Source organism: Epinephelus fuscoguttatus, linkage group LG7, assembly GCF_011397635.1.
Source record: "Epinephelus fuscoguttatus linkage group LG7, E.fuscoguttatus.final_Chr_v1".
Taxonomy (NCBI): Eukaryota; Metazoa; Chordata; class Actinopteri; order Perciformes; family Serranidae; genus Epinephelus; species Epinephelus fuscoguttatus.
In genome coordinates, this window is record NC_064758.1 from 46,065,380 (window position 1) to 46,090,135 (window position 24,756).

At 43.0% G+C, this 24,756-nt stretch overlaps 1 protein-coding gene across 2 annotated transcripts in view; it reads right to left on the reverse strand.

Annotated features, from left to right (window-relative positions):
* The window catches only part of bcap31 (B cell receptor associated protein 31), a 35,738-nt gene extending 11,883 nt beyond the window's left edge, over window positions 1-23,855 (reverse strand). For both annotated transcript variants that reach the window (XR_007449741.1, XM_049582468.1), the window contains exons 1-5: window positions 23,720-23,855; window positions 16,819-16,918; window positions 14,482-14,582; window positions 13,932-14,076; window positions 5,786-5,921 (exon numbers count right to left, since the gene is read on the reverse strand). Coding sequence is in view for 1 of the 2 variants with exons in the window: in XM_049582468.1 (XP_049438425.1) it covers window positions 5,786-5,921; window positions 13,932-14,076; window positions 14,482-14,582; window positions 16,819-16,910 (474 nt within the window). In the remaining variant the exon portion in view is untranslated. The remainder of the gene's footprint in view (window positions 1-5,785; window positions 5,922-13,931; window positions 14,077-14,481; window positions 14,583-16,818; window positions 16,919-23,719) is intronic.
* Window positions 23,856-24,756: the final 901 nt, after the last annotated feature.

The following is a 24,756-nucleotide window of genomic DNA, read 5'->3' on the forward strand; positions in this document are numbered from 1 at the left end:
GGGTTGTACTGAATATCCAACTGGACAGATAAGACTTGGGTGATTCTGCTGTGTCTGAAATTACACCACCCTGTCAAATATAGAGTCACATGTGTGTGTGTGTGTGTGTGTGTTTCTGCAGGTCCTCTGCAGCTGCATGACTGACCTCGGCGGCTCTAGACGGATTCGTATCGCACGCTCGCACACATGCACACACGCACACACACACTCTCTCCGATGACGACACGTTGTTATGAAAAGTGACATCAGACTGAAGGCTCGCTGCAGGAAGTTCCGATCACGAGACTGAACACAAATTAAAGCTCAAACAAACTGATCAAATTATCAATAATCCCCTAAAATCTTCACCTTCCACCTGTTCCCTCACAGAACACATCAGTCTTTTCACCATCACCAGTGTGGAGGCAGAAACATTGTCGCCAAACTTGTCTGGTGTTTTCTGAACACATACAAACTCTATTCAAACCTGATTTCAGGAGCAGACATACCTCCTGGTAACTAAACCTCACCACACACTGTTGCATATCAGAGCTACGTCGCATCGACATCTACAGAAAATGCATTACACAATTTCATTACACAATGACATTTTCCAATGAAAATGTCATTGTGTAATTCCAGGACGTTCTCAGGTTTTCCATGACCGTTGGAACCCTATTATTACTCAGATTCAGTCGTAACAGATGGGGCAACACAGCCTTCTTTCAGCATGGATTCTGGCAATTTGATGAAACATCTTCGTGGCAATGAGAACAACTCATTTCAACTTGACTTCTACTTTAAAGTCAGACAGATTATTAGAATTTAAAACTCTTTCTTTTAGAGTCAGCTGCAGTTTATCAGGAGACTCAGTCCAACAACAGCCCTGCAATAAATCCAACTTTCATCAAGGTTATAATGTTCAGCTTTTTTGAAACTGAGACGTGTTCTTATATTAAGTCAGCCCTTATTGGTATTTATAGGTGGGAGAACATTTTAGAAACATGTCAGACACAAACTGCAGCAGGAAGCTGAACAAACAAGAAACAGCTGTTGTAATGGTGTTAATTAGTTTTAGCCAAAGACTGTGTGCTTGTACCGAACAAACTGGTGACTGAGTGTCGATATATTTTTACCTCTATTTTGTAGGTGTTTATCACCTACATGAGGTTTTTATTTACATTTTAATTTTTGTTCAAACTTTATGTATTCAACACAAAAAATAAATTCTCTCAGATATTTTGACTGAATTTGGATTATTGCCCCTGAACGTTTCATTTTCACAGCCCGAACAACCATCTTAGGCTGGAGGCCATTTTTAGGGTTCAGTATCTTCAGACATTTAACTCCTGGAGCCGTGACATTTGCCACGACACCTGCTGGAAATACAGTGTTTGATTGATGTTGAGTCAAATGTCAGGGTCTATTTTACATCACCACATGAACAGAATCTGGCAACAAACTGCGACCTCTGCAGATCTGCCAAGGTCGCAGTTTGTTGCGTTTCTCAGATGCCAAAATGTCGATGTGGGCTCATTCCTCGGACCACGAACGTTTGTGTGCAAAGGGGTGTGTATGTCGGCATCTTGTGACTTTCAATCATTTGGATCTGTTGAACACCATTTTGTCTGAGCCCAAAGTTCATGGCTCTGGAGTTCTGTCTGATGTGACACAGAACGACCCAACTGTTGAGTTCAGGAGCCTAAAATGATTCAGTAGACTGGAAAAGGACGTATTCATGACCCACAATGCATCAGTCCTTCGTCAGGTCGCGAGAACATTTAATTATTTAGTAATACGTTACATGTTTAATGTCCGGGTAAAGAAAAACAAAAATGTGTCATGAGTTTGTCACATCACAGAAAAATGTGTTTTTAAGCACCCGGCCAAATTTGAATGATTAAAGAAGTCAGTTTATGAAGTTATGTTTTACAATCATGAAAAAACAGTTAGCATTTTCTACTCTGAAATAATGAGGGCGTGTCCACGTCCTGTGCTGAAGCCTCTTAACTGTAGCACGACAATGGACGCTCCATGTTTTCACAGGAAATGAACAATTTGCAGTCTCTTTCAAAATAAAAGCTCTACGTCAGTACAACACCACCAACAGCCGACACACACACACACGTAGTTACGTTTGGCCGACACACACGCACGTAGTTACGTTTGGCTGACACACACGCACGTAGTTACGTTTGGCCGACACACACGCACGTAGTTACGTTTGGCTGACACACACACATAGTTACGTTTGGCCGACACACAGACACACACATAGTTATGTTTGGCCGACACACACACACACACACACACACACACACACACAGTTACGTTTGGCCGACACACACACGTAGTTACGTTTGGCCGACACACACACACACACGTAGTTACGTTTGGCCGACACACACACACGTAGTTACGTTTGGCCGACACACACACACACACGTAGTTACGTTTGGCCGACACACACACGTAGTTACGTTTGGCTGACACACACGTAGTTACGTTTGGCCGACACACAGACACACACATAGTTACGTTTGGCCGACACACAGACACACACACACACACACATAGTTACGTTTGGCCGACACACACACGTAGTTACGTTTGGCCAACACACACACACACACACGTAGTTACGTTTGGCCAACACACACACACACACACACACACGTAGTTACGTTTGGCCGACACACACACACACACGTAGTTACGTTTGGCCGACACACACATGTAGTTACGTTTGGCCAACACACACACACACACACACACGTAGTTACGTTTGGCCAACACACACACACACACACACACACGTAGTTACGTTTGGCCGACACACACACACACACGTAGTTACGTTTGGCCGACACACACACACACACGTAGTTACGTTTGGCCTACACAAACACGTGGTTAGGTTTAGCCAACACACACACACACGTAGTTACGTTTGGCCAACACAGTAGTTGTTGGACCCATCCACCCCTCCCACCAACCCTACTCGGACATTTACCCCCTTAACTTACGTTGTTGTCTGGCTGTGTTTCCCCCTGACGCGTCTGGTCACCATTAAACAATAACGGCAACCATCCTTTCATATCATACTGATATGTTTTTTTTCCCCCAACATCGTCTGACACAGGAAGTCACTGACCACGTGCCAGTATTTGGCGACTGGGTTGTACTGAATATCCAACTGGACAGATAAGACTTGGGTGATTCTGCACGAGTTGTTTGAGAGCTTGTAAACAGATGTTTTGACATTGTTCTGCTGTTGTTAAAAGTGGACCCTGTTTTTGGATTCTTTGTTCACAGTTGAGTCATGACAGAAAAACAAAGGTTTCTTCACAATTAAAGCTATAGTGCGCAACTTCTACAGGTCCGTAAATGTCCCTTTCACCCAAGCCACTACTAGAGGAGATGACACAATGCTGATTGAGCCTTTCGGCTCCTCTAACATCTTGCAGTATTTTTCAATATATATCATTTTTAGTTTGTGTGTCAACCGGCAACATTCCCGCGCTGGCGCACAGGAAATGCTTCCTCACAACAAGAAGGGGGGGGGGCGGAGAGTGTCATAGCAAGTGTAGAGCACTGAACTTTTCCTACCAACTATCCTGCTTCTGTAACGTTGAAGGCTTTTTGGTATTTCTGTTTGCACTGCAGCTCTGAGGACAGCAGGGATGTTTAATCGTCTTCATTTCATATTGTAGAATGAAGTCACAGATACCTGATATGAGGAAGTCTAAAAATACACGACCACTGACGCATCTGTAATCTCCTCCGCAGAGCTCAATGTGGTTCAGTCGTACGTGTCGGAGGACTCTGTACTTCTGAATGGTCTCTGATGCTTTCAGGTTATAAAGAGTCCTCTTTACAAACACGTCATTTAAAATACTGTCCAGGCTCACTGACACGTCTCTGGACTGGAAACAAGTTCTCACAGTATTCCCCGCTGTCATGAGACACTGTGGGACTTCCACTCAAATCATTCTTCTTTCCAAATGTGAATTATACATCAAACCCTTTTAACAAAATAAATCTTAAATAGGGATGCACCGAAATGAAAATTTGTGGCTGAAGCTGAAGCATATTAAGCGCTTGGCCGAATACCGAGTACCGAATACCGAATATCATTGTTTAGTTGTTCATTAGTTTTTGCAGATGAACCCCCTCCAGATTAGTGTTGTCACAGTACCAAAATTGGGACCCACGGTACGATACCAATGAAAATATCATGGTTCATGGTTCTGAGTAGTATCACGATACCACAGCAAAAATGAGGCAGATGTGCCTTTTGTCATTTATAAAAAGATAAATCACTTTTCTATAATACATCACTGATATTTCAATGGAATAAATTACTTATTGACTTATTCATACTTCAAAAACAGCATCAATAAGTGATTAACATAGGGGGGATCGAAATAAAATAAATAAATAAAATAAGAATCAACCAGCCACCCTCCTCCCCTGACAAGTAAAGAACAGTCCCTTCATAAGTAAAGAACAGTCCCTAAAGTGCGGTGAGGTTTGTGGGCCGTGAACGGCTCGTTTCTCCTCTGACACGTCACATACCTGTGTTCGGCTGGCTCGGCTGTTCAGGTACTTCTGGGCAGTCATGACGCCAAGAAGAGGATATTATTGGAGCCGACTTCTCCGTTGCCCGGTAAGCCGATGGCTGCCGTATTTGACAGAAATACATTAACGTTACTGTCTGTGTCTGTGACCCCCGTTCAACCCACAATCGGTGGGATTCGCCTTTCGTTTCTGCTGCTGGTTGAAATCTGTAGGCTGCTCGCACAGCGTGCTGAATGATTTAAGCCTACTTTGCTCGCTCAAAACTATTTTTAGTCGCAAATGCGAGTGTCGTGACGGATGGATCGCCACACTGCCGACATTTTACTCGGCGCGTCACGGCACGCTGTTTGATTGCGTTATCAAAACACGGCGCTATTATTCGGCCTTGCTTTTAACTTATTCCACCGAATACCGAATGTGTGTTTTTTGCAATATTCGGCCGAATATATTCGGTTAGCGAATATTTGGTGCATCCCTGATCTTAAACAGTGGGAACGTATCAGTGAGAAACTTTCACCAGTGAACAACCCTGTTACTTTTCAACTGTTTTTCAACTTCATGAGTCACTCAAACATAACTTAATGAACTTTCCTTATTTTAAATTCTGTGGTGGGTGTGATCCATTGTGGAGGTGTGTCACGGCGTTTCCCAACATACACACACTCACAAGCTCAAAGGTTTCTTTAGAAAACCATCAGAGAAGACTGTACAAACTACTTAAGCTCATTCATAGCAGAAATTCCTTGAGTACAGAGCACAGAGATTGAGTGTGTGTGTGTGTGTGTGTGACACTGTCACATGCAGATGAAGCAATATCTCCTTTTAGCAGTGGAGGACTTGGTGATCTCTTCACCCCGAACAAACCCAGGTCAGATTACCACAGAGTGTGTGTGTGTGTGTGTGTGTGTGTGTGTGTGTGTGTGTGTGTGTGTGTGTGTGTGTGTGTGTGTGTGTGTGAGTGAGTGAGTGAGTGAGTGAGTGTGTGAGAGAGAGATAGAGTGTGCACATTGTGAATGAGACAAAGATAGTGTGTGTGTTTCGTGTTGCTCTCTGAATATTTCCCCTGTTTACTTGGGTTCAGCCCAGCAGCTGCAGATCAGTGCTGCCCCCCACTGTTGACTTCATGAAATAGCAACATCTAACACACACACACACACACACACACACACACACACACACACACAAATAATAAATAATGTGTTGTGCGTGCGTACGTGTGTGTCACCTCTTGCAGTAGCTCATTGTCCTCCATGTATTTCTTGGCGGCGGTGCTGGCGCCCTCCGCCTGCTTCTTGAAGGCCTCGTTGGAGGCCATGAGCGAGGCCTGTTGGGAGAGCAGAGTGGCGAGACGACGCAGCAACCTGCAAACACAAACACAAACAGGTCAAACAACGAAAGCTGCTTCAACGTCACACTCCACTGATTATGCACATTGCAGTACACAGCTGTCTCAGCTTTTAGCCGCTATGGAGGAAGTAACAGCACCGAGTTGACATCGGTGTTAAAAGGAAAGCCAAAAGGACGGGACCGTCCAGTGATGTTTTGACGACGTGTTATGTGTGCGATCCACCACAGGGGATTTAAAAAGCAGATGTTAGCAGTTAGCAGCTAACTCAAAGAGGAAGAACAGCAGCTGAAAATGTCTGCAAATAGGTCCAGGAGCTCCTCACCCTCCTCCTTTCTCCTCTTAAAAGAGAGATTTAGATCACACCGAACACATCGTGAGATCGTTTTGTTTTTCTGGGTTTTGCTGTATTAGACGAGACGAGACAGGCCAGGCTGTTGAACCTGCAGCTGCTGTGGCGAGAACTTTGTACATGAGACGCCTGCTCCACCTGCTGAGCTACTGGGCGCCCCACGTCATGACAAGGTCAAAGTTTAGCTTCACCTAATACACACGACCTCCTCATACATGCAGACGTGTGTTTGCAACAAACTCAGGAACAAGGCTTTGACTTGCTTGATTCCGTAACTATTGTAGCAATAGCAAGAGGAAGTTACGAGACAAAACAGGAAGTGGCATGAGCCGGTGGTGTGAGACAAATGAAAAACTTTCTTCCATTAACACACTGAATTCAAATCAAGAACATATGTTCAACACAATATCAACATTCCTGTGTCACATCTCAGTCGACATGCATGAACACTGACGTTATTAATAAAGTTAATATCCGCCTGGTGGACGTATTGATCAGACTCTAAACTACATCAGGGTCACCAATGGCGAGGTGGACGAGTGGACGACCTGCTGCAGGATGATTAACTGATAATTATTCTATCTGCAGAGAGAAGAAACAGCTGGAGTCAACCTGACAGAGACAACAAGTCGCTGAGGTGAGAACAACAACAACATGACAACACCTGAGCCCTGACACAACCTGCAGCATCAGCTGTTAGACACACGCATGACTGTGTGTGTGTGTGTGTGTGTGTGTGTGTGTGTGTGTGTGTGTGTGTGTGTACATCAGATCATCTGTCAACACATCATACACATCCTAATATAGCCATTCACCACTTCACGCTCACATATAGTAACAACACACCCTGACATTTTCCAGCTGAGGTGTGCGTGCCGTACATGCTGTGCGTAGCGTTGACAGGTTGTGATGTCATGGTGGGGGTGGGCGGGTCTGCAGGCGCCAATCATTAAAGATACCTGCTCCCAGTCCTGTCCATTTACAGGCAGTGAGAGCTGGAGACGATTAAAGGATCAGTCCGCTGTTTTTACATGTTTCACTTAAAGAGGATCTGTTCTGCTCATTCTCAGGGTCAGACTGTGTTTAAGGTTTCTACTACAACGTGTTCACCCAGGCTGGAGGAAAAAAAAAAAATCAATACAGCAGAGTATCGCCATATTTTTGTGTGGCGATATGATATCATATCATCACACAGCGCCAATTATCAATTTTGTTATTATATAAATTCTTAATATGACAAATACAAACTAAACTTTAGGTCGCCACTAGAAAAATATAATCAAGTGGTTTTAACTGCTGCAATAAAACGTCTGAAGTCAGACGAACAGTCTGAAAACTGATGATGATTAAGTTTTCCTTTGGGGACTTTAAACCTACAGTTTAAAACAAAAAGGTAATAAAACACAATATATTTTATTGCAATGGATGTTCAATATGTGACATTTCTCCAGTACGAAGCTAGGGCTGACCTGCCTGCAGCCCGTGAGCGCGCGCTGTATTAAATAATAGGGCACTCAGACAGCGTCAAACAACGTCAAAATACGTCCACTAAAAGTGCATTTTTTTCACACAGATAGGCTCGGATTGTTAGTATAATTATCTGACAACATAACGGAAAGGAGAAATGAACGTGTGTGTTTACCTTTAGCTGGATTCAGACATGTTCCTCTGCCTGTTGCTGCTCCCTCTCTCTCCTCGTCCGCTCTTCAGTTTCAATGAGCTCTGCGTCCGTGTACGTCCGTGTACGTCCGTGTACTCCGTGTTCAAATAAATACGGGCGCTCATCAAATTCAAATGGCTCATCCAGATCCAGTTGGTCAAAATCGGGTCAAAATTCAGACATGTTTGTTGTGACAAGTCAAAACACTCACTCAGAGAGTGAAAGTCTGGCTCTGAAATCTCACGTCTTGCCAGATTTGAGTTGTTGCAGGAAGTTACCGCTGGAGTGACCTTACAAACACCAGGAGTTCCCCTGTTTGGAGTAGTCATGGCTGAATTTTGACCCGATTTTGACCAACTGGATCTGGATGAGCTATTTGAATTTGATGAGCGCCCGTATTTATTTGAACACGGAGTACACGGACGTACACGGATGCAGAGCTCATTGAAACTGAAGAGCGGACGAGGAGAGAGAGGGAGCAGCAACAGGCAGAGGAACATGTCTGAATCCAGCTAAAGGTAAACACACACGTTCATTTCTCCTTTCCGTTATGTTGTCAGATAATTATTAGGGATGCACCGAAATGAAAATTTGTGGCCGAAGCCGAAGTCGAATAATATTAAGAGCTTGGCCGAATACCAAATATCGTTGTTTAGTTGTTCACTAGCTTTTGCAGATAAACCCCCTCCAGATTAGTGTTGTCATGGTAGCAAAATTGGGACCCACTGTACGATGCCAATGAAAATATGGTTCATGGTTCTGAGTAGTATCACGATACCACAGCAAAAATGAGGCAGATGTGCCTTTTGTCATTTATAAAAAGACAAATCACTTTTCTATAATACATCACTGATATTTCAATGGAATAAATTACTTATTGACTTATTCATACTTCAAAAACAGCATCAATAAGTGATTAACATAGGGGGGATCGAAATAAAATGAATAAATAAAATAAGAATCAACCAGCCACCCTCCTCCCCTGACAAGTAAAGAACAGTCCCTTCATAAGTAAAGAACAGTCCCTAAAGTGCGGTGAGGTTTGTGGGCCGTGAACGGCTCGTTTCTCCTCTGACACGTCACATACCTGTGTTCGGCTGGCTCGGCTGTTCAGGTACTTCTGGGCAGTCATGACGCCAAGAAGAGGATATTATTGGAACCGAGTTCTCCGTCGCCCGGTAAGCCGATGGCCGCCGTATTGGACAGAAATACATTAACATTACTGTCTGTGTCTGTGACCCCCGTTCAACCCACAATCGGTGGGATTCGCCTTTCGTTTCTGCTGCTGGTTGAAATCTGTAGGCTGCTCGCACAGCGTGCTGAATGATTTAAGCCTACTTTGCTCGCTCAAAACTATTTTTAGACGCAAATGTTAGTGTCGTGACGGACGGATCGGCACACTGCCGACATTTTACTCCGCGCGTCATGGCATGCTGTTTAATTGCGTTATCAAAACACGGCGCTATTATTCGGCCTTGCTTTTAACTTATTCCACCGAATACCGAATGTGTGTTTTTTGCAATATTCGGCCGAATACATTCGGTTACCGAATATTCGGTGCATCCCTAATAATTAAACTAACAATCCGAGCCTATCTGTGTGGAAATAATGCACTTTTAGTGGACGTATTTTGACGTTGTTTGACGCTGTCTGAGTGCCCTATTATTTAATATAGCTGCAGGCAGGTCAGCCCTAGCTTCGTACTGGAGAAATGTCACATATTGAACATCCTATCACTCATTTAGACAAAAGGAGATCTGAACATAGGGCCCAGGTTGAAAACAACATTAGTTCCCCTTTAAGTAATGTGATAATATGGTATCATAGATCCTCTGCTGATTCCCACCCCTAATGTTTACATATTTAATGTTCCAAAAACATTTTATCTCCTCATATTGTCAGTGCTGAACACCTGGGACACGTTTTCACTGTCTCAAAATGGTGTTGAAACAGGATTGGAGGTACATTTTCTCTCAGTAGTGTGTCAGAGGTGTTATCCAACGAGCAGCGATGTGTGTATAAATAAAGGTCTAGTAGATATTTATGTATTTAGATTTTTAAAAATATTCTACACTTGCTCTGGCAATGCAACATGTTTCCCATGATGCCAATAAAGCCCTTTAAAGTGAACTGAATTAAACTCCACTGTACTAAAAGGCAACACCCCAGCGTAACACAACAGGGTGTTCAACACACCACTGTTCTTGCTTGAATTAACGTTTTGTCGGGGCTGAACGCAGCCCTGTATTCACCCTCTGTCTGAGCATCTGTCTCTTTAAACGCCCCTCCCAAAAAAAAAGCCCAGTCTGCTCTGACTGGTTGGTGTTTGCGGGTCTTCTGTATCTCGGTGTCTCCGCACCATCATGCAGTGGGGAATCACATCAGCACTTTCTTCTGTGAAAATTCAACAATAACAGCTTCTAAACACAACTGGACATGTTCCAGCAGGAATATAATCCGACATCAACGTCTGTAACCGTGATTAAACATTTCCCAGACATTAGCGTGTAGCTACATGTATCTTCAACTCAGCGCAGAGCAACTCCAGATGAAGTGAAAACAGACTGCTGGTGTCAAACTGTGTCTGTACATCACTCTGCACGGTAACACTTCAGTGAATGAAGAAACACCTCCTGACATATCTGCTGAAATATAAGTTCAATTTAATATGCATCTCTGCTGACAAACACATTGAAGTAAACATGTTTTTATTCATACTTTGCACGTCTGTGAAGAACAGCAAGACACCGGTCGCACCATCTCAGAGGACAATGGTGTGCTGCCAAAAAATTTATGATGTACAGACTGCAGATTCAAAAGGTCAACACATGCAAACGAGCACGTGTCAACATCAGAATTTTTAATCAACAGTCATAAAAGTCTAAAAGCTTCTCATGAAGACAGAAAGTCTTTGCGAACTGTTAAAGAATAAAGTCTGCTGTTACTCTATATTTTTTTCTTCTTGTTAACAAATTCCACCTTTAGACTAAAACCATCGACATGTTAGTCCGCCTCCAAATATGGCCGTCAGTAACTTGACAGGCCTGAAATAATCTGATCAGCTGCCGGCTCTTCAGCCTTTCCACAAACTCGTGCTCCAAATGTTCTCCTGAGTCACAGTCCAAGATCCCAGCAGTCTGTCTGTGGAGGGCTCCGTCTAAATGCTGGAGCACTTCCTACTGGTGTTACAGCAGCTGCTGCATCACATGCTGCGCTGCTGCGGTGAGTCACTGAGCAGCTGCAGGACCAGGCTGAACACCAAACGAACACCGCCGCACCCTACAGGCAGCTAACATGTGTCTCACACTGAGCTGAACGCACCAGTGTTTGTTCATTTAGACTCAGACAGTCACAACTGAACCAGGACCTGTAACATGATGGTGAGGTGATGAGGCTCAATGCTGATTTACTACTTTGAAGTGAACATACAATGTGAATGATAAACCAATCACCTGCTGAGCAGAACATCATGTGCATATACACGGGAGTGCACAAGAAATTTGAGCTGTGCATGTAATTCTCAGCTCCACGTGCACCGCTGCACGAACATCGGTACAGAAAATAAGTTGTGTAGAGCACATTACCGCTAATAACACGTCATTCAAATACAATAAAGTCTAACCTTAATTTTATGAAAATAAGCACACTGACAGCATTTAACAAAGTATTTGGTGCTTAATGCTGCGTTCAGTGGCCTCAGGCAGACAGAAATCACCTTCTGGACAATACAGGAAAAACAAAATAGTCAGACAGAATGACAGGACAGTAAAACAAAACATGCACGACGCAACTCGTTCTCATTCCTAAGTCGTCAAATACCGCCATTTGGTCAGTAATGTCCACATCAAACACAGACAAGAAAAGCTATCCCATCGCGGCGGTATGATACGCTGCCAGATGCCGTCAGATCAACTCAGCACAGAGCAACTCCAGATGAAGTGAAAACAGACTGCTGGTGTCAAACTGTGTCCGTGCATCACTCTGCACGGTAACACTTCAGTGAATGAAGAAACACCTCCTGACATATCTGCTGAAATATAAATCCAATTTAATAAAGTTAAAGTTAAGTTAAAGTCCCACTGATTGTCACACACCTGAGTGTGTGAAATTTGTTCTCCGTATTTGACCCATTCCCTGAGGGAGCGGTGAGCAGCAGCGGTGCCGTGCTCAGGAATCATGTGGTGATCTGCATCTCTGCTGACAAACAAACTGAAGTAAACATGTTTTTATTCATACTTTGCACGTCTGAAGAACAGCAAGACACCGGTCGCACCATCTCAGAGGACAATGGTGTGCTGACAAAAAATTTATGACGGTACAGAGTGCAGATTCAAAAGACACATGCAAACGAGCACGTGTCAACATCAGTCATAAAAGTCTAAAAGCTTCTCATGAAGACAAAAAGTCTTTTCGAACTGTTAAATAATAAAATCTGCTGTTATTCTATATTTTTCTCTTCTTGTTAACAAATTCCACCTTTAGACTAAAACGATCGACATGTTAGTCTGCCTCCCGCCTCCAAATATGGCCGTCAGTAACTTGACAGGCCTGAAATAATGTCGCTGGAAAACAACGTTGCTGAAGGAGCTGGAGAGTCCCTATTGGGGTGGGTGGAGATGGATGGGTCAAACAGAGCCTGGACTTTCACCTGGGAGGCAGCTGTTCACTTCTGTATGAATGATGAGCCAAACCATGATGGTTTTTTAACCACATTCTTTTGTTGCCTAAACCTTACTGCGTTTGTTTGTGGCACAACAAAATAAACATAAATTTGGGGTGTTTTACCAACGTTGTAAGTTTATTTATAGTTTTATTTATTTTGAAAAGACATGCATCAGTGCACGTACACACAGAGATATTTTGAGCCCTGTGAGGTGAATCAGATGCTGATATGTCTCATGATGAATTCAGTCATCATGTGATCATGAAAACCGTCTTTACTGTGTGGTGTAGTACCACTGCTCTTCCTTGCCGAAGGTTAAGTTTCTTCTGACATTAGTGGAGGGTCTGATTCCCGTTCTCTCCTCTTTCGTCAGTCACCAGCAGTGCTGACACTGGGACAGTCTGACCACATGTCACAGACCCATCAGCAACATGTCAACAAAGTCAAGAGTCTGGAGAAGTTTCTGAATTAGTGAATTTCTTTATTTATCTGAGACAAAGTGAAGTTTGAGCTGCAGCGTTTGATAATCAGTCAGTAACAGTCACACAACATCAGCCCAACAACAAGCTCTCCTCCAATCACAACACACCGGGTCACACAACTCTGAAACCAATCACATTTCATTCATCTTTAAACCAACGTCTGAGCCGGTCAGCCAATCAGGGATCAAGACAGATTTACACCTCGGTGCTCTGTCCAATCAGGACCAGGCAGGAAGGTTTACACTGTACAGTGAGTGTTTGTCAATGGAAACACACACACACACACACACACACACACACACAGCTGCTCATTCTTTCCATCCTACTGTAACGTTCGTCTGCATTTAGATCAGTCTGTCTGTCGCTGTGAGTGACTGAGTGTGTGTGTGTGTGTGTGTGTGTGTGTGTGTGTGTGTGTGCACCGGGTTTCCCCTGCCTGGCTTACATCTGAAATACACAGGGCACCCATGCGGCTTGTCACGTAGGCGGGACGGGGTGTTTCACCTGGTGTGCTTGCTGCAGCTTCATTGTGTGAGTACTGAGTTCTGACAGTGAAAACACAGTTGGCTCTGCAGGGTCTGGGTGTGTAACGACTACATTAACTGGTACTGAATTAATAACTATTGACGGCACAGAGGCATAAAAACACAAGAGGTTGCTCTGCTGCATCACATTTCCTCTGGTACAATGAGTCCACTATTTTTATTATATTTAAAACTTAGACTTCAGTTCTGTGTAGTTATCACCTGTTGGAGCAACGAAGAGCTGCACGTGAAGAAAATAAATACATAAAGCAGCCATGTAAAAATAATGTTGATGCCTTTGTCTTAGAATATACCCTGGTGTGTGTGTGTGTGTGTGTGTCTCACAGGCAGAGCAGCAGGGCGAAGCCGGCGATGTACTCGTTCCTCTGAGCTCTGAACAGTTTCATGTGGATGTGTTCGATGGCCGTCGGGTTGTTGGTCAGATCCACCTTCTCCGTCACGCTGTACTTCCTCACCTCACGGAAAGCGTCTGTACGTGTACACACACACACACACACACACACACACAGAAAGAGCATCATCAGTGTGTATCCTACAGTTTGAAACTACACTTGATGATCAGACAACTTGAATGCTGCACAAAGCATTTAACTTTTTCAGAAACAGAAAACTGAAATCACCGTTTATGACATAATGCACCACATTTACTGTCCTCCATTTTATCTGAGTGTGAACATACAGAATATATCTACTGTACAGAGCCCTCAGAAGACAAGACAAGATTAACAGAGGGGAAATTTAGCTGTTACACAAAGACAGAAGTACAGATACACAGAGAATAAAATAAACAAATATCGATAAGACACACATGCAGCTACAATAAAAAAACTTTATTATGAGATAATGAAAACTACTGACACACACACACACATACCGATGAGGAGGAAGACGAGGATGGCGATGGCCACCATGAACCAGGTGTTTCCATAGAGAGCGATGGTCTGGATGATCCGAGACTTGAAGATTTTATTCCACCTGGAGGATAAAACACAGTCACATTATAACACAGCAGAACAGATACATAATAATATAACACAGACACACAGTACAGGATGGATCACAGGATCACAGTCTGAAGACAGACACAGCTCAGGCTGGTTAACTGGAGGTACGGCTCCATCTAGTGGTCTGAGACAACAACACAGCAAGAAAAAATAACATGCTGATCAGCTGATCGTGGGCAGCAGGTGAGAACGACAACGTACTTTTTATTTTTCAGAATAAAAGGCAGTACAAAGATGTGCAGTAATATTCTGACAGTTGCTTTTATTTTGAAAGTCAGTGACACCAGTGTAACCTTTGACCCCGTGGTCACATTGGTCACCGACATGGAGGACTCCAGCCATGACACTTTGCAGCCCGAGGATGAGGTGGCAGCCTACATGGAGTTGGGATCCTTTGGAGGTTTGATGGTGGTGGAAGGAGCATGCTAACATGTTTCCTAACCTGGCAGTGATTGAATGTTTCCACCATCCAGTCAAAGAGACGTCCAATTCAAGAACGGAGAACCAGCTTCATGTGAGGGACTGGAGCCTGGGGGGTTGATCCGGGGGAAGGGGCGCAGGACTTTTATTAATGGGTGACTTAGACATAATGACGGGTAACGGGTTGGGTCTGCACTGAGCTTTACAGGTATGGGCGGGTGCTGGTTTTCAAATATGGACCCATGCAGGACTCTGTACCGGGTATATACTGTAGGCATCTAGACAGAATGAATTTCAGTACTGTCAAAAATACAGACAGTCATCAATGCCACACAAACACCGTCACATACCGTACACCATGCACCTGAACACCTCTGTGAAATTTCAGAAAGGTATGAAGAAATGGATGCTTCACAGATCTAATTCATCAGGTAACTTAAGTTCATCAATCAGGACACTTACAACTCTATAAAAATGTTCACAGTTCTTCACAACAAACTTTAATGTAGTGTTTTTCCTGAGATTAGATGACACCTTTATATTCTAGGAATCCTGTTTTAAACCAAGAACTGAGACCAGTCTTTAAAAGCTGTGAACTTATTCTCCAGCAGCTCGTCTCTTTTTTCCATCATGATCATTCCTCAGAGTTTCAGAGCTCCAGGTCAGTCCAGCGGCTCCAGTGGGAATTTGTAGTGATCAAAAGGGTCTGACATCAGCTGTGGGATCAGTGAGGTCTCTGTTGTGTGTGCTGAGTTAATCAGAGCTAGGTGGTTTTTCTATCAGGAGGTTTTAATGTGCTCACAGTCACACACACAGCTGCTCTGTGTTTCAGCTCACAGACCGAAAAATCAATCAGCTTCAAGCTTCTTCAGCTGGAACTGTCTGACTTCCAGTTAACGCTTCCTCTGATAGATCCAACACCAGATTCAGGCCGGCGTCAGACTACACGTCATCAGTCTGACCCGACACACGTATAACATATAAATATTGTAAATAACCGTAACTGGTTAAGTTTAGTAAAGTTTACTTTAAACTGACTCCACTAACACAAGTTAAACAGCACAGTGAGGAAGTTAACCTTCAGGTCTGTCTGGCTCAAAGCCCTGAAGACAAACTTCTCCCTACAGCCATAAAACAAGATCATTTAACTAAAATATCAAACTCAGCTCAACTGTTGAGGTTCACAGACAAAACTGTTGTTTTTTGCTAGTCACACATTATTAGCTTAAGCATGCTTACATTACATAAATTAGCCTAGAGGCTAGCAGACGTTTTTCCTCTACTCACAGCTTCACAGATTACATGTAACGTTATTTTTTTTCTTCCTCTCCCTTGGTTTAATTCTCTGCGTCTCCTGACAAAACAGCCTGGATGAATTTCAGCCTGCATGCACGCTTTTTCAGCTGAACACTGTTGGAACAGCAGCTGATTTCGCCGTAGTAAAAAGGTAGCGGAGATGCCAAACACAGATCCTCATCAGCTGCTGTTTGACGGTGACACAGACTTTCCAAATAAAAGCATTTCCTAAAGATGATGATATAGATCCCTGTTTTTATTTTGCATCAATGACATTTGATCATTGATCATTTAATCGATGTAACAATCCAGATCAATGGATCATAACAATAATTAGTGTGTGAATTCTTGAGTTATGGCCATACACATATTGTGTGAGGTCACACTGACCTTTGACCACAAAATTCTTATCAGTTTATTCTTAAGATGTTCTAGATATATCGTGTTGCTGTGCAGAGGGACAGGTGTGAATCAGACAGGTGAGCACTGACCTCTTAGGTGAGATGAAGGGGATGCAGAGCAGCAGAACGAGGAAGACCTCAGCGTACAGGAAGGTGGCCACTGCCGTCCACTGCAGACTCATCCTGACTCCTGATCAGAAGACACAAACAGACACCTGAGACCAGTTTAGAGCAACAATACACACACATGCTTGTATGTGTCTGTGTGAGGAAACTGGTTTACAGCATAATCAAAAAGGCACCTGTACACAGACTCAACACAAACCAATATCATAAAGGTCACCAATAGATGTACTTGTTCATATACCCATTTCTTTACAATGTACATTCTCTGTTGTGTCTTTGAGCTGCATGAGGTCAGCCCACAAGTCCAATACTTTTACATTTTGCTTTAAGAAATCTAATGTTCAGATTGGATAACACTGAATTGTTATTTTGAGCAAAGAGGGGCTTTGTCAGTGTCAGATCATGTCCACAATAAAGGTTTATAAGGAGACAGTCCATGAACTCTGAAACACTTTGCAGAGACTCAACATTAAGAATCCAAAGCACCATCAGGCAGAGCAAAAGTGACCACACCATCAGCAGACCAATGCATTAAGCTTAGAGCTTATTTACACCTGATATTAACCAGCGTCTTGGGCGATCCAACCACAAGTGGACAGTGCTGAATACAAGTGTAAACGACCACACACACCCACCTGCTGAGGTGGGTTGGGACACATTTGATCACATTTATCTTTTATAGTGTAAATGCTAATAAGTCCTGATGCATCCCCGACAAGAACTACGTCACTGACAAAGGAAGTGGTGATTGTTTTGGTGACAGCGTGTCCATGCTCTATAACCTGACCTTTTATCGAACAGTTGGACCAAGTGTTGTGTGACCTTCCATTGTTGTGCCCGATCTAAGGAGACATGTTGAATTCCACTGACAGTGATATCTCCAGCTTTATCGAAACAACTGCTAACGTGACAAATGAGTAGGGATGAGTCACGATTTTTTAATTTTTGGAATAGTCGTTTTGTTTTGAAAAATCGATTTTTTAATGCGACTATTACTATTCGCCGTCTTATTTCCCCCCTTTATTTGACATGCAATTCAGCTCCTAACCGCACGAGGGCAGTATAGGATTGCTACAGCGGCGTGAGATGGGCTACCAGCAAGTTTGATGCTCTTCTACAAACAGGAGAAACATGCAGAGACTACTACAGTCATCAAAAACTTCAGTGTGGAACAACTTCAACAAAATAAACGAAAATGAGGTGCAGTGCAAACTCTGTGAGGCAAAGCTTGTGTATCACATGTCTACAACAAGTATGCACAGTCATTTGAGAGCGAGGCAGCGAGGGACCGTACGGCCGGGCTCAGCGGCGCGACACGTCTGCAGCGCGAGTCCCGTAGCAGCTCGCCCCCCTGTTAATCAATTACAGTGGCTCCACCGGCAACGGGAGCAGCGCGACAACCCCCGTCTGTTGCGCGACAACTCTCTATTTTATGCGGCTCTATTTTTGTCGCGCTACGCTCCCCTACGCGACCCTCCAGCAGATAAAAACTACATGAAATAGTGTGCTAAAGGAGCACAATGTGTGTTTAAATGAATAAACCATCATCAGAGGTGATATGTGATGATTTTTTTTTCATGCATGTACCCATGTTTATCTGTGACATTGTGTAAATGTCTGTGGCGGACATTTGAAAGCGAGTAGATGACAAACAGTACAGTAAACCTGTAGATAACTCAAATATATGTAATAACTTAGGTGGAAAATGCTTTAACATTTCATGCAGCCTCTCGGCTCAGCAAACAGTAAACAACCCCGCTGGCTTCTCTACGTGTGGCTTCTGTACGCCGTCAGTGGAGCCCAAATGAATATGCCGGTGGAGCCCGGCCATAATGATGAATGGATCTCTGTGTGCGTGGCTCCGCACATCGTCGAATAGTTGCCATGATTTTCGAATAGTGTTTTTGCTTGTGCTGCCCATCCCTACTAATGAGCATGTTTGTGAGAGTGTGGACGTAAAAACTGTGAACTGAGCCCTCTGAGCTTCTAGCGTTAGTGATGTAGGCTTTAATGAAATCTGAACCCAAGTGTTCAGCAGGCGGCACATAACAGACACAAGCATTAACAGTGATGTGTCTCAGCTGTCCACCTGTGTTTGGATCACTACAACACATCAATACCAGGTGTAAACAGGCACTTAGTTCACTGAGAGATAGAAAAGCAACTTCATCATAGTTACAGAATTTGCTAAATAAAGAACATAAGACTCCAGTCAGCAAGAGTTCTTTCAAAAGAAGGACGTCTGGTTGTTGTCCCAGAAGTAGCTGTTTCTAAACCACTTCTTGAAAGGGTGAACAAGGCCGAGTGCTCTGGGTGGGGTCAGAAATCTCAGTATTTCACAATGGATCACTGGATAAAGTGCTTTTCACTGATGAATCCAAGTTTAAGATTCATGGCAGCAACAGAAGAGTAAATGTAAGGAGACAAACAGGAGACAGCAACGCTGCAGCCTATCAACCCAACATTGAAACATAATCATGGAGGGTGCAGTAGTCGATCTGGAGGCACCGAGCTGACCTCAGAGAAGAACCGCTGCATTCTTCAGACATGCTGCACCCTCTGGTTTCCATCTTTGTGTCGAAGGATCTAAACTGCAGCAGTATAATGACCCCAAACACTCCTCAAAGCTTTGCAAGAACTACATGAAGATCACAGAAGACCAGGGAGTCCTGGCTGTCATGGACTGTCCTCCACAGTCTCCTCCACAGTTAAAGGCCCAGTGTGTAAAATGGGTTGAAAACAGTGACATCAGTGGTCAAATTCTAGATTGCAGGGCTCACTCGCTCACCCCTCCCGTCGGATAAATGACGGTGGCCTCGTAGGGACAAAAAACCTTGCGCACAACTTTTTCAGGAGTAGGTCTATCTAGCAACGAGGTGAATGTTTATTTAGAAATCTAAACCATGTTACGATATTGTAATGAATCCCTCACGAGCAGGAGACCAGAGGAGCATTCGGGAAAAAGGCCCGTTTATTTGAGCACTCCAGAAACTCCGGTAACACTCCACTCTGTCCCAAACTCTGACTCTTCTAGCGTAACAGACACACTTCATAACTTTACACACATACTCGTTTACCATACTGAGTGGGGACCCCTCTCTGCTCCACCAATCTCCAGTCCGCACACTGACTGACAGCGTAGCCTGTAAACAGAGCTCAGCTGTTTATTTAGCCTAGCAATGTCTCCAGACTATAGTAGCTGCAATGGACGACTTTGAACGCAATTTTGAAGAGTTTCTTGTAGCGAGCACAGATCCAGAGCCATACCTGTTCGAGCTGGAGCATACAGATGAGGAACTTGGATGCTGAGCGGGCGAGAAGAGAGGCTGAATGCACAGAATGGGATTCGGTGCTACTGCTACCATCGTTGGGGAGATATATCATCAGGAAGAAAAGCACCGCAGAGAGTGCATCACAAGGAGTGAAGTTGCGTGTTCTTTTCCTCGCAGATGACGGTTCGGGTTCATTCTCTCCTGTTGCGTGGTAAGTGTGGTCCATTCGCAAACTTTATAACTAAAAAAACTTTTCACTGCTCTCTATCGACAAACTACTAACACTCTCTGCTGTTTCCTCCTCCTTCTTCCTTCCTTCTGCTGTCTTCGTTGGTTTATTTATACACGCGAAACGCGTTCTCTGGCTGGCTGGATTGTCTGCTCAGTCTGCCGTACATACATGGCGGCGCAAGATGGCGACCTCTCTAAAGCAAGGCCCTTGCTATATATATATATATTATATATATATTATATATAAAAAAGCATAATTATAAGGCTACGAAAACCAAACAAATTTTATTTTATAGCGATTATACACTTATATAAACATATTAATGGGTAGAATATTCAGATTCAGATTCAGATTGACAATAAACCATGCCAAATATTACACACTGGCCCTTTAAGGCGAGCATTCTGTGACATCACAAGAAGCTCTTTGGATCTGTGTCAAGTCACGCTGGGAGAACGTGGGCCATCAGGTTTTACAAAACTTGTGGAGTCTGTGCCAGCTCAGTAAAGCAGATGGGAGCATTCTCTATTTCAGTGGTTCCCAACTGGTGGGTTGCAGTCCAAAAGTGGGCCAAGTGTCCATTCTGAATGGACCACAAGTGACTCGCGAATGTGTCAAGTTTGTAAAAAAATACACTTGACTTCTAATTACAGTCAATTTCCAGACTTGTGGACTGAGCCCTCACGGACTTCAGTTGTACCTAGTGTAACGTATTTACTGTCATCACGTAAAGTCTGCGAGGGCAGAGACTGCAAGCTGCTGACACTGTTTTTCTTGTTGCCATGGAAACATTAAACTATCGCTGCTGTCATATTCACATATATGTAGGGTTGGGTACCGTTCATAATTGATCCAATACGGTACCGGTATCTGGAATTCGTTACCGGTACCAAACGGTATCTTATTTTGGTACTTTTTAAAGTCTAAACTTCTCAGTTTCAACATTTTATTGAGAACATTTAGGAACAGTGCTGCACGTTAATTTTTGTCTGCACATTTTTTTTGTCACCATTGTTGCTGAGTCTGAGGTGCGAGTCATGCACTCTCACTCCGCCTCCGCCTCAGGTACCGAAATTTGGCACCGATTCATTTTAAGTGAATCAGTACTCGGTAGTACGGACGTGAATCGGTACCAAGTACAAACAGTACTGAGTTTCGGTACCCAACCCTACGTATATGTCATTTAAGTTGATGAACAGTGCCGAACTCATCTGTTCCTGCAGATAAGATATAAATCCCATGCACAGCCTTTTTTGTGACTAAACAAAAATGTATGAACACATCTCTATATAATAGGCCACAGCGTCTAAAAACAGAAATGTTTGTTAATAAAAGGACAATAACTTAATAAACTGTGTATTACTGACATTAGAAACCTTCTTTTCTACTTATACATATTTCTGTATCATGATGTGGCTGAATATTATTTCAGGCAAACATAATTCGAGTAGCATTTAAACAGACCTAACTAACAATAACTTTCCCAACAGTTTCCAGCAGCCTTCAGTCACAGAGGCACAGTATGACAATGATTTACACAATATGATGTAGATTTACTAAAGTATTATCAGATCGTAGAGATTAGAATAGATTTACATTACGCTGCATGTATCTCCCGTTTCAAGCCATTAATTATGTTAACTGTTAATTAGCTGCACCACAAAGAGGAACATATTTCTACAAATGACATTTGAATTTATTTAAAATAATAAATGGTCAGAGAAGGACAGAAAGTGGCCTGAATACTTGACTGCAAATCTCCAGGTGTGATCATCATATGATATCAGAAGACGACGCAACAGGCTGATTGTACTGTTAACTCATAAGCGCCCCTAAAGTTCTTTGTGCGCTCCTTACTTTTTCAAATTAGGAGCACATGTGCTCCTTGGGAAAAAAGTTAGCGTCAAGCACCGAGTAATAAAACCTGTGTGTAATAAGGAATGAGGAATGCTGGAAAACATAAAATATGAAATGCAAACAGTACAAATGCAAAGTGTGCAAAGATTGACAACCAGTCCAGCAGCCTAGAGACAGAATGCAGGTGAGCAGGTGAGCTTCAGTCTGTTCCAACCTGCCGTCTCTGAGAGGAGCTGAACAGTCTTATGGCCTGGGGGACAACAGACGTCCTCAGTCTGTCTGATGAGCAGGACTCAGAGAGACGTCTACCACTCAACATAATCGTTTGCTTAGTGAGTGTGCTGTGCAGTGATCATGGTGGACAGCAGTTTGTTTGGGGTCTCACTCTCTGCCACTGAAACAACAGAGTCCAGGTCTGTGCCAACTACAGCGCCAGCTCTCCTCAGCAGCCTGACCGGTTGCATAGCGTCTCTGTTCTTAATGCTGCCATACCAGCACACCACAGCAGAGAAGAGCATACTGTATATACTGCCTACACATTTTCCCAATACAGTACAGCCTGGTATGTGACATGAGGAGCTGATGAAGTGAACCTTCACCCTGTCAGGATGATCAGCTGATGAGTGATGTCACTGTTTGTTGGGGGTGTGGCAGTTCAGACTCACTGCAGCTGTGTCATGCTGCTGATGTTACAGTGAAGAAACACTCTGAATGATCTCAGTGTCTCTTCACATCACAGCACTAATTAAATCACATCCAGTCAGCTGACCGTCTCTGTTTGTTCAGGATGAACACAGACGCCTAACCTGAGGGGAGTTCCTCACGGTTTATCTGCGCAGCAAAAACAAAGTCCTGTTTCAGTCTCTTCAGGTCACAGGTTCACTCATTTAGTCCAAAAGCCATAAATTAAATTAACATGTGGCAAACCTCTTGTTGACCACTCCGTGTAAACGCTGTCTATTCTCTGATGACAACAACTAGATAATAATGTTTAAATCTCTAACGAGCTGCATCAACTTTAGTCCCCGAGACTAGCATTACAAGTTCGTATATTTGCTGGAACTGAACTCATTTATTTAGCGGTTCATGAACTGGAACGGAACGAGCCCGTTAACGTCTTCATTTTATTAATTAACGTCTTAACTTACTGGAATCTGACAGGACTTTTCAGGGCGTTTACTAGCTTAGCATGCTAACTATTCTCCGTGTATTACCTGAAGCAGAATTAGCCAGCAGGCTTGCAGGCTCCGTCTACTTGCTGGTTTGTTTTGGATCAGATACAAGTGCTTAATATAAACTGTTTGACCATAGTTGTGACTGTTTGACCATATCTGATGTTAACATATGTGACGTTCTCGCCACAACAACATGGAGACATTTTCGCGCTAAGTCAACTTAAAGCTAAGTTAGAGTTAGCAGGCTAACATAGTTAGCAGCTGTTAGCTCATGGAAGCTTTGCTTTAGTACAACATCAGTGTTTATTCAGCAGGCAGGTGAGACTCACCTGAGAAGATCCCGCGAACACAAACTCAGAGACTCCACGCGCTGCTGTTCTGCTCAACTTTAAACACTCTGCTCAGTCAAGTTGCTTAGTTAGCCTGTTAGCCTAGCTTCCTGTTGTAAACACTTCCGGCTTCCGGCGTTTAATGCCAGCTCACCCCGATCCCGGTATCTTGATTGGATACACCGGAGCACGTGGGCGGAGTCAAAGTGCGGCAGCTCACACAGAGGAGAGAGAGAGAAAAATAAAAATAATAAATTGTATTTATTATTATTTATTTATTTTGTTACTAAAGTTAATGTAGTAACAGTAGAGTGTAGTATCGGTATTAATATATACTTAATGTACCAAAAGTAAAAGTCGTCACTCTTCAGAATAATTTACATGGTATTACTGAATTAATAAAACAAATAAATTACAGGGGGAGTTCATTGAAATGACTCTATATACTCCCGGGTAGTGTCTGTAATAATACATCATCATTTATTATTGATTATATTTTGTAATAATCTGAATTTGTAAGGTAACCTGAGTTATTTAAAAGAAATGTAGTGCAGTAAAAGTAAAATATTTCCCTCAGAGGTGTAGGGGAGTATAAAGCTGCAGAAAATGGAAATACTCAAAGTACATCAAATCTGAAATTAAATTTAGCACCTCCCATCACTGTATATGGCCAAAGCACAATATTAATACAGACATTAATTTACAATATATTCATGGAATTATTACAGAAAGGAACAAATGAAAAGTAAGACACTTACAGGCCTATATAACTTCATGCATGTAAAAAGTTTTTCCTTTTCTTTTCAAAATACAAATAAAACACGTAAAAAGTCATTATTAGTTTTAAACATCTGCCAAAGTTGTCCATAAAAACAAATAAATAAAAACTATTATTACAATTAAAACGTTTTTTGAGTGTGTCTGTGTGTGTGAGAGAGTTATCATTTAACGCAAATGAATATATGAATAATAAACAAATAAACACGCTATCCTGACATATATGCACAAAGTTATTAAGTTAAAAAAATAAAAAATTA